The sequence below is a fragment of the Calidris pugnax genome, unplaced genomic scaffold, assembly GCF_001431845.1.
Source record: "Calidris pugnax isolate Ruff unplaced genomic scaffold, ASM143184v1 scaffold231, whole genome shotgun sequence".
NCBI lineage: Eukaryota > Metazoa > Chordata > Aves > Charadriiformes > Scolopacidae > Calidris > Calidris pugnax.
In genome coordinates this window covers 355,851-367,020 of record NW_015090996.1, presented here as the reverse complement: position 1 = coordinate 367,020, position 11,170 = coordinate 355,851, and the positions used below count along the sequence as shown (strand labels likewise).

The 11,170-nt window shown below is 44.6% G+C and overlaps 1 protein-coding gene across 1 annotated transcript in view; it reads right to left on the bottom strand.

Moving 5' to 3' along the window:
- Positions 1 to 309: 309 nt before the first annotated feature.
- MYB (v-myb avian myeloblastosis viral oncogene homolog) overlaps positions 310 to 11,170 on the bottom strand; it is a 35,691-nt gene continuing 24,830 nt past the window's right edge. The window contains exon 16 of the mRNA XM_014955386.1: positions 310 to 1,793. Within this exon, the coding sequence (XP_014810872.1) occupies positions 1,677 to 1,793 (117 nt within the window). The 3' untranslated portion in view covers positions 310 to 1,676. The remainder of the gene's footprint in view (positions 1,794 to 11,170) is intronic.

Here is an 11,170-nt window from a genome sequence, read left to right as displayed (position 1 = left end):
GCAGATTTGCACATAAAGATGCAATCAGTGCCCCCCTGGCTGATCCTGACCTGGACTTTGGTGTCACCAGAGATGTTCCTCTGGTCCTCAACGTCCTCAATAGTCACTCTTTTGTGCTGTGCTCCCTCCACGTCCTCAACAACCCATGAGAACCAAGGATGCTGAGGTTCCCTATGGTGTGTGAAACCCTATTCCTTACTTATCTGAGCAGGCTGGAAGCAAAACTTCTTGGCTTGATTGTTGCCTATAACAACCGCACCAAAACATGCAAGACAAACAAGATTAGGTAGACCATGCGGGTTTAAGTAAAAAAAGAACACACTTTATTTATCTACAAGGCAGTACATTGTCGTATAAAAAAATTAAGTGCAGGTGAAGCTGCACCCAATGCTATTAAGGCAGCAAAGTCAGAGGCTGTTATAAAAAAAACCAAACAATAAAAAATAAAAAAAAATAAAATCAGTGTTTTGCCATATCGATAAAGATTTGGTATGGCAGTACAAAGAACCATGTATTTCTAAGAACCTGATTCGGTACACGAGACCCAAGTTAGGGAACAATTAGCTAGACATGGAACAAAACAGACAACATGAACAAGACAGTGTTCTCCCAAACATATGAAGGTGCAATGCATGCTCTTACAAACCAATGAGGAACAAAACAACACATCCAACAAAAAAATAATAAAAAAAAAAATCTCCCAGGAACAGTGTTCAAAGATATTGCTTATAAAAAACAAAAAAGGGGAAAAAAAATATAAACCATGTAAAAAAAAATTAAAATAAAAAGGTCTGAAATGCTAGTGCATAGTCAATTAGCTAACAACAACTTTTTTATCTTTCCATATAAAGCTCTACTGCTCCTTTTACACTAGCAGCATGTCTACACACTAAGGTCTGTAGCAGCAAAACACAGTATTCATTTGGCATTTACAAAATTAAATTACTGAATAAAAATATAATTTTTCTCATAAATCTATGTTTCATACAGTAATATTTTTTTAAAGCAAGCTAATTACCCTCCCCCTCCCCCCCCAAACAGAAACACACAACGTATAATGGCCTAGAACCAAAAGAGAATGAAAGAGTTATTTCAAGAGGCATGGATGTTTGAGCATTCACGATCTTGATCAGTTTTCCCCCTTTGCACAGACTAGCGTTTGTAGTAATGCTTTTCACTTCGGTATTTTACACCAATGCATTTTTGTTCAGTGATTTAAAATATATCCGTTTGAGTACCTGCTCTTTTATTATTTAAAAAAAAAATAAAAAAATAAAAAAAAGAAACGAACAAGACCCCATCCCTGGCTAACACATCACTGAAATAACAATACTGGTGTATTAGGTTTGCTTGATCTCAAAAAGTACAAAAAAAATTACCCTTATTATAAGTCTGCACTTAAGATCATTAATTACTGATTCAAACTTAATACCTAATAATTTAGGCAAGTATCATTTATTCAAAAAAAAAAAAAAATCCTCTTAAGTTGGGTGAAATCCAACAAGAATATATATGCTGAGTGACTAAATGCACTTTGTGCTGCTCCCAACTGTTGTACCACAACAAAAATAGGCTCTTCTCCCATTCATGAAAAGTTTTCATGCCGAGGAACAGGAATTTCCCAGCGGAGGTGAAGTGTTCTCGAAACCATAATGCTTCTCTGTCCGTCGACCCTCTCACATCACCAGAGTCCGGGTGGGGAAGGCGGCCATGTACTTGCGCGCCTGATCCGTCAGGGCCATCTGGTCCTCGATCTTCCCGCAGGACGCCGACTCCCAGGCATTGTTCAGGTGCTAAATTAGGAGGAGGAAGAGAGATTTGGGGTGAATGTCGTGTGATTTAAGTCATAGCCCCAGCCGAAGCTGGACCCCCTTGCTATCGTTGCGTGAACATGGAATCATAGAATGGTTCGGGTTGGAAGGGACCTTAAAGATCATCCAGTTCCGACCCCCTGCCACGGGCAGGGACACCTCCAACTAGACCAGGTTGCTCAAACATGTGGTAGGATGTTGTCCCACCTTGAAAAAAATTGAAATCTCAGCACAACAGGGAAAAAACTATCACCCCTAATTCTCAGTTAGACTAGACAACCCACAGAGGGGAACACAACGAGCCAGGACCCAAACCTCCCCACTTCTCTCTCAAACAGCACCTTCTCTACGAGGCCCTACCTACAGCCTTGCCTTTGATCCTTCCATTCCATGGAAGTTCTCAAGAGAGATTTTACTTGCAGGTGGACTTCACCGGGCACAGATGGGCCAAGCCCACAGTTATGATGTTGGGCACAATGACCACGTACAAACTCCTGCCGAGCCTCCATTCTAGCAGTACAGCTGCTCTGCCCCCGTGTCCCCTGGAGGGACCTGATCATCTTGATGGCCTGACCACAATTAACAAGAAGTCCCGTGGCTCAAAGCCACTTTCACCTGCGTGCCCTGATTAACACGTGCCCATCAGCGGAGCTCCTCCGGCAAAGGAGAAGGGAGGGGGGTGGTGGTGGTAGTGGAGGACATGACTCTCAGCAGAAACAGCATTTTAATTATCGTGTAAGCCATTTCACTTCTTGTGGTATTTATGGAGGTTACAGACAGCACTCAGTATAATGTTAAAGTGAGATAAACATATCTACAGAGGGCTGTGTGCACTGTATTTATTTACTCTCCATACACATGTGAGATGTTTCTCCTTGCCCTGAGCTATAAACAGTAATGAAATTTCAAAGCTCCTGGAATTTACCAGTACACACACACATTTACACACGCTTAGTTTTCTTTCTATTGAACTTTTTCTCTTACTCAGTGTGTCTGCGTTTCCACATTGAGATATCCCCTAAGCCTCAAAGCAGAATTCTATTATATAGAGCTACTTGTACAAATACCCTCTATTCCAAATATTTTGGAATACTGTATTCCAAAAATGCCCACGACTGTGCTTACTGGCAAGCTGTGTTGCCAGCCAGGGGATCCCAGTACCCTTGACTATTGAGAAGGTCTATGCCCAAGATCCACCAACAAAAAGACAAGCCAGAAGAAACCCTTCTCTATTTTCCTCTGCTTTCAACAAGGATCAGCTCTGCAGTGCAAGGTCTATGTTGCCCAAGGAGATGGCCAGAGCCTTCCCAACATGTAGAATCACAGAATCATAGAATGGTTTGGGTTGGAAGGGACCTCAAAGGTCATCAAGTTCCAACCTCCCTGCCATGGGCAGGGACACCTCCTACTAGAGCAGGTTGCTCAAAGCCCCGTCCAGCCTGGTCTTGAAAAATTCCAGGGATGGGGCAGCCACAGCTTCTTTGGGCAACCTGTTCCAGTGTCTCACCACCCTAGGACATCAGGTGAAGCATAATTAGTGGACTGCAAACCATCTGCTAAGAGCAGAACTGTCCCAGTGTGCCCATGGCTCTTCATGCTGCTCCTCCTAACTGTGGAAGAGGATCCTTTAAATTATTCTCTCTTTAGAGAATGCTCTTCTGACTGTAAACAGTGTTATCTTAGACATGTGGATAGGAGAAGGCTGGGCAACATATGAAATACAGATAATTTCTCATAACATGCCCTAATCAGGGCAGTGGTACAAACACAGGGACCGAGGTTCCCTGCCTGGGAGGGCCCACAGTCTCAAAGGGACAAAACCAATGAATAAGTGAGCAGCGTGGCCATGATGAGGGCCAGCACGTTAGACCTCTGGAAACTTCTGCCAAACTCCTGCTGAGCTTCAGTGGGAGTTCCCCACACGAGGGAGAACTGGGTCAGGCCTCAAGTCATTAAGTTTCTGCAGCTTTTTGTGGGAAAGCCACATTTGTGAGGGGGGAACAAACATCCCATATGCCTTTTTTTTTTTTTTTTTTCTAGAGTGGTTCAACCTGGGCCAGCTACGTATCTTGTGCTGTGGCTCAGCCTAGGGCCACCAGCCAAAAAGCAGGTGTGACACACTTTCCGTAGGCCGCATGTGACACACCACATCTTCTGTGTTTTGCTTCAACAGCTTCCAGGGCAACTTCTTCAAAGGCACCTACATCAGCTGGGAACCTACAGCTTCCTATTGATCCTCAGCAGGACTTGGGCACCTGTGTGTATTTTACCCTATTGTTTTAGAGGTGTCTTCATCAAGGACCAAATTAATGACTAGTACAGTGCCACTTGTCTTACTCAGAACCCAGATTTGGTCCATATAACTCAAAATATTCTGGTAGTTCCAGAATATCCATCGTTTCAAAGGACAATAATATGGGCCCAACCGGTAGTTCCCTGTGATCCCCCAAAGCTTCAATGGCCTGGTCTCAAAATGAGAGATCAGCAGTCCCTTAAGCAACTGAAAATAGGTAAGGAGAAGTCCATCTGTCACAGTATGTCAATTTTTAAAAAACAGAAGTAACTTCAGGCAAGGAGCGTCCCGATTTCATAAATTAGGCTTAATTGTTAGTATCTACACTGAGCTCTTTGTATGAACAACCATGTGCTTAGAAAAGAAAAAAAGAAATAATAAATCTCTACGCTGGTATCTCCAACATCTCAGCAGGCTGCTACATGTCACTCATTCCACTGAAAGCCTGGTCTTCGTTGAACACCATGTCAGAGCAGCAGAAGGCTCTCGGACAGGCAGGAACCCCCTGCCCTCCCTCTGGGGACATGGGGGGCTGGAGGGTCCCCCAGCTCGACCCCCCTGGCTCCAGCCTGCTCAGAACAACTTAAGTTTGGCTCCAGAGACAGGACAGGAGAATCTCCCCACAGAGTTTTGAGCTTTGTGCTAATTCCCCAGAAATAAGCAATACTGGGGTTTTTTTCCCTCTTATGAACAAGACACTTTGCAGTCTCTAGTGCAGCCCCACCAGAGCTTTGCCTTAGTAAAGAAAGCAGAATTTGACCCAAAGTAGTATATTCACTCTATTTACTGAGACGGTTTTCAATTCTGTCCTGGGGAGCCAAGATAACATTTAAAATGGGTATTTTTAATCTACATTTTGGGTCTGAAGCCTCGGCAGCCAACACCAAACAAAGCACAAAGCCTTTCCCCTGCCAGCCCCGCAGGCATGGGCGAAAGTCATCCTGATGCCAGAAGTTTTCCTTCCCTCCTCGGCAGGGAGAGCCAGGTCCCAGGATCCAGGCAGGGTCCCCCCCCCAACCCTTGGAAAAAAGGAAAAAGCACCATATTTCCCGGGCTCTGTCCCAGGAGAGCGGCAGCAGAAAGCAGGGAGGAAACCAGCCCAGAAACCCCAGTCAGACCCCTCCTTCTGCAGAACCCTCGTCCCACCTCCCCTGTCACATTTAAAGGTTCAACTCTGCAAACCAAGGGATGGAAACACAAAGGCTCTGTAAGTAGAAGCCAAAACCTGCCGAAATTGATGAGCATTTTTTTTTTTATTAATTCAGTGCTTAAAAAATTCTGCCATCGAAGAGCGAGGTGTTCGCTTTGGCACCTAAATCCTTAGCCAGTGGGGAAAGAAAGGGATTCCCACAGTACAATTCCTTCCAAATAATTTTTCTTATTGAGTCAAAAAGCCAGAGACTACTCTTAGCTTTGCTGTCAATTAAAAGAATCTAAGCCTTTTCTAGCCAGGACTTTCAGCTGCATTTTTCTCTTCCACACGCAGCAGTTTTCCCTCTTTAAGTTAAAGCTGGGAGCGGGGTGGAGAAGAAGGGAATACTACTATGAGTTCCCATAGGATAAAATTGCAGACCCATGGTATAATTCCACCTATGTCATTCTCCCTGGCTCTATTTTTTTTTTTCTTTTTTAAAACCTCAGTAATCCTACCAGCACATCCTTTTCCTGGCAGCAAAACTACCTCGCTCGCCTTCAGCTGCCCCCAGGCAGACGCGAACTGTAAACAAGCTGTCAAAGCTGCAACCGGGATATGATAAAATTGCAGACCCATGGTATAATTCCACCTATGTCATTCTCCCTGGCTCTATTTTTTTTTTTCTTTTTTAAAACCTCAGTAATCCTACCAGCACATCCTTTTCCTGGCAGCAAAACTACCTCGCTCGCCTTCAGCTGCCCCCAGGCAGACGCGAACTGTAAACAAGCTGTCAAAGCTGCAACCAGGATATCCAGTTAAAGCACTTTAAATGAAAAAAAACAACAACACATAAACCTAAACTTGGACCGTCCGGAGAAAACAAGAACAGGAGTAAGGAAAGAAAAGACTGTGGAAAGGTGCTTTTCTAACAGAACTCGTCCTCCTTCTGCGTTGGGAGCCTGGACCGCCTTTTCGACAGCCCATGTGTCGGGGAGAGGATGCCAAAACCCAGCTCCCAGGCTGATGGGAGTGTAGTAAAAATCTTTGGGGAAAAAAACCAAAACACAACCCTCAGTCTCAGAAGACAGATTTTAAATCTGCACGATGCTGGCAGGTATCTTCGGTGGCTCAAGCGAAGCTCTGGGTGTTACACGCGTTCCCATTCATTTAGCCAAGCTGTGCTGCCATTTAAAACCCCCCAAATACCCCAAAATGTTTAAAATATTCAGAAGGTTCAGGCTATTAGGAGGTATCTTAATTGTGTTCCTCTACTGTAAAAAGCTGGATTTCTTGCCAGTTTTCCCTTATGGACAATCCACCGAACGTGCTGCTGAAAAGGTGGCTTCCAACAAAAATGCAGTATTTATTCTGAAATGGTAAAACAATTAATTCCCTAAACAAAGCAATTTCCTAGCAGAATATGATGCATCTCCTGTACAATAGTATGGCTTTCTAGTCTTATAAAATCATAGAATGGCTTGGGTTGGAAGGGACCTTAAAGATCATGGAGTTCCAACTCCCTGCCATGGGCAGGGACACCTCCCACCAGACCAGGTTGCTCAAAGCCCCAGCCATTCTTGTTAGGATGCAGAACCAAGAGAAGCCCTTTTACTTATCAAGACCAGACAGTAAAGACTAATTAAAAACTCAAGTGACCATAAATGAATTCTACTTCACTTGCTAAGGCAGAGCACTGTTTCTGCTCGTGTTGCTTGTTCTCCACTGGCCCATGGGGCCTAAACTCTGGCCTTCTCCTAAACTCTGGGGCTTCCCCCGTTGCTCAGAAATACAGCTTCCTAGATGTGAGAGAGTAAGATGGTCCAACTTTTCAGCTTTTATTATGAGCCTGGTACCAGAGCTAGAAAGAACTATTTAGTGGCACTTTTAAGAGCTTAACCCTGGAGCCCTCACTCAGACAAAACTCCTGGTTGAGATGTATGAGCTTTCCAAGATTAATTTGGGAGGTACAGAAATGGGTTAAGCACCTGCAACTCACATATGGATATTCAGTCCCTTTCTGCTCTTCTCCTTAAGGAATTTTTTTTAATTCACGGATCAGAACACATTTGCTGCAAATGTCTGGCAGTTAAGGTGTCACTTTTTCTTCTTCCTGAGAGACCATGGCCTGCCTGGGGCAGTGGTTACTCCTGCTGTGTTTGCAACCTCAATTTGACTCCCCCAGGAGGAAAACATGCAATGACTGACCTGTAACTTCCAACAACCTCCTTTTCCTTCCCTCACCCATGCCAAGCACAGCTCCTGGACATGTCTGCCAGCGGCCAGAGGAGGGACAACACATGTAAGGGACATGCAAATTTGTGAAGCATTCCATGGTTTTTTTGCCTATAAATACTTCAAGGGTGGGTGTCAGGAGGATGGGGCCAGTCTTTTGTCAGTGGTGCCCAGGGACAGGACAAGAGGAAACAGGCACAAACCTGAATATAAGAAGTTCCACCTAAACATGAGGAGGAACTTCTTTCCTTTGAGGGTGGCAGAGCCCTGGAAGAGGCTGCCCAGAGAGGTGGTGGAGTCTCCATCTCTGGAGACATTCCAAACCCACCTGGACATGTTCCCGTGCAACCTGCTCTAGATGGACCTGCCTTCCAATCCCTTGTGATTCTGTGACACCAGCAGGGCCACCTTTCCTTGCTGTGCAAACCTTAAACCTTAAACCTTCACTAAAAACCAGAAGAGTATAAGACTTTGAGATCTTCTTGCCCCCCCAAAAAAGCCACGGAGGAAAACCAGAGTAAGCCTGCTGCTGCTGGAGAGCAGGCTGCCTCACCTGTGCCTTCTCTCTGACAACCAGCTGCAAAGGAGATCCCACATTTCACTTTTTAAAGGGAGAAAATTAAGCTTAATGACAGCTCACGCTCTTGTAAAGGTTAACCAAGTAGCTGGCTTAAAATCCTTTAAACTTACTCTTTAAAGAAAATGGTTACACAAACCGCTGAAAGTCAGGAAATTCGAGCTGAAACGTGTCAGTCTGTGGTTAAAAAATGGAAAGTGACAGGAGCTCGGGGTTGAAGAACATTCTCTTTAGCTTGCAGGGCTTCTACCTTGTGTTGTTTCCTTTGTTACTGGGGGAAGGAGATATCAAAGCAGCGCTATTTTCTTAAAAGGTTCCATTTCATGGTGTCTTTTGATTGCCTGCAGGGTTAGGTGGATGGTCTATGATTTAGCCTACTTTTCTGTCTGTTAAAATGTCTGTGCTAGGATAGTTTGCATTATGTACTGCTACTTGTTTCATTGGCTAGGGAACATAATGTGAAATAAAACATAACTTCTACACAGGAACAGCCAGGAGCAGAGTTTTTACGCAACCTCTTACGAGGCCCTATTCAAGCAAATGCTTGGTACAAATCATCATCCTGCTTCAGTAAGGGCTTCGGACCTTATCCCAAAATCTTAACCCTTGGAAAAGTTCCTAGTGAGGCCAAAATCTCCCAACAGTGAAACTTAACTATTGTCTGAGTGACAAAAACACAGGTTGCAAAAATACAGGTTGTAACTAACTCCACCAATATAAAGTAGAAGTATTTGGGATCCCTGTGATAGAGTGTAAGAGTAATTCCACCCCAGGGCAATGCACATGGGTTTGGTGAGACAACTCCTGTTCCTGCCAGGAAGGAGGAGATTTGCTGTGTGGGATAAAAAAGGTGACTGAACCTTCATACCTTATGGAAAGATCCTACACACAGTGGCCTTCACATTCAACGTTGAGCCACCAAACTGGTGAGGGGTCTAGAGAACAAGTCATATGAGGAGAGGCTGAGGGAACTGGGCATGTTGTTTGGAGAAGAGGAGGCTGAGGAGAGACCTCATTGCCCTCTACAACTGCCTGAAAGGAGGGTGTAGAGTGGTGGGGGTTGGCCTCTTCTCCGGAGGGAATGACAGGACCAGAGGAAATGGTCTCAAGTTGCGGCAGGGGAGGTTTAGATATTGGGAAGAATTACTTTACTGAGAGGGTGGTCAGGCACTGGAACAGCCTGCCCAGGGAGGTGGTGGAGTCACCATCCCTGGAGGTATTTAAGAAATGTGTAGACAGGGCTCTTCAGGGCATGCTCTGGTGCCTGGGATTGTTGGGTTGTGTCTATTTGTGGGGGTTTTTGTTTTGTTGGGTTTTTTTGTTTTGTTTTGGTTTGGTTTTTTTAGTTTTTTTGTGGTTGGACTCAATGATCTCAAGGGTCCCTTTCAACCATGAAGATTCTGTGATTCTATTTTACAGAGGCTCTTCTCGGTCAAACTCTTCTTGGGTCTGGGGGGACTTTTTCTCCCACTGCTCTGGTCCAGCAGCGATCCCATCACGTTCCCAGTGTCGTTATGGGCAGCTGCCTGACCTCACATGCCTAATGATGCAACATGCTGCTCCTCATCATTCCTGATGAATCACACCATGCTATCTGATATGGACATCAGATATTATTTACCAAGTTGCAGATAATCAGTCGTGTGTCCAAAATGCAGTAAAAAAATACCCTTAGGGACTGCTTTGAACATTGGTTACTCTTGCCTTTTTTGGAATTTAACAGCAAAACAGTCAGCAATCGGGCACTTTGGTGAGCCTATTGCAAGTCAAATTATCTTTTTCTTTATGTAAATGCAGTGCAAATTAATAAAGCAATGAAAAACACTGTGGGCTGGTGGCTGTGCTACCTCCCTCCGAGGCGAGTTCAAATTTAAAAAAAAAAATGGAATTTTAGGAATCAAGCATATTGGGAAAAAAAGATAGTTTAGTGCTGTGTCTCTTCCTTTCCCTCTTCCCTCTCCACGCACACATCCTGAGGTGCAGAGAGGGCAATAATTCTTACCTGAAGCCGACGAGAATTTGCCTAAGTAACAACACTTGGGTCAGGCCCAAAAGATTAACCAGCAGCAAGGCAAACACCGGCAGACACAATTAAATTGCACCCAGCTGCGTTCCTGGTTGTTTCCCCTCTGCCTGTCCAGCATCGGTGGATTTAATCCAGCGTTTGTGTGTGCAACTGTGTGTGTGTGTACACGTATGTGGGCAATACACCAAATTATAAACTTGGAAGCAAAAGGACATGCTAAAAACTGGGCATGTACAAAGTGCCACCAGCCAAAACCATGCGCCATCTCTAACGTGTTCAATTGCTTTGCACCCTTTAGACACGCTGTGTCCTTATCAATGTCTGGCTTCTTCCTTCAGCTCAGCGTGTTTTAAACACTGGGGTGAGTTAGGAAGTAATTTTTTACTCAGTTCCTACTGAAGGGAAAGTCCTCTTTATCCAAACAATGGGAATACCTGACTTTTAACATGCAAAATTAAAGGCTTTTCCTGACCAAGGACTGGAGAACGGGATCCAGAACAGCCCACAAATTGACTCGTGTAAACTTCCTGAACAAAATCAGCATTGAGTGAGGAGAGAAGGTTAAACAAGCCCTTTCATTTACAGCAGCTTGTAAAGAAATTATTTTTAGATAGCAGGAAACATAACACTGTTACGCCGAAGATCAAAAGATCCTATTTTATGTCACTCATTCCACTGAAAGCCTGGTCTTCGTTGAACACCATGTCAGAGCAGCAGAAGGCTCTCGGACAGGCAGGAACCCCCTGCCCTCCCTCTGGGGACATGGGGGGCTGGAGGGTCCCCCAGCTCGACCCCCCTGGCTCCAGCCTGCTCAGAACAACTTAAGTTTGGCTCCAGAGACAGGACAGGAGAATCTCCCCACAGAGTTTTGAGCTTTGTGCTAATTCCCCAGAAATAAGCAATACTGGGGTTTTTTTCCCTCTTATGAACAAGACACTTTGCAGTCTCTAGTGCAGCCCCACCAGAGCTTTGCCTTAGTAAAGAAAGCAGAATTTGACCCAAAGTAGTATATTCACTCTATTTACTGAGACGGTTTTCAATTCTGTCCTGGGGAGCCAAGATAACATTTAAAATGGGTATTTTTAATCTACATTTT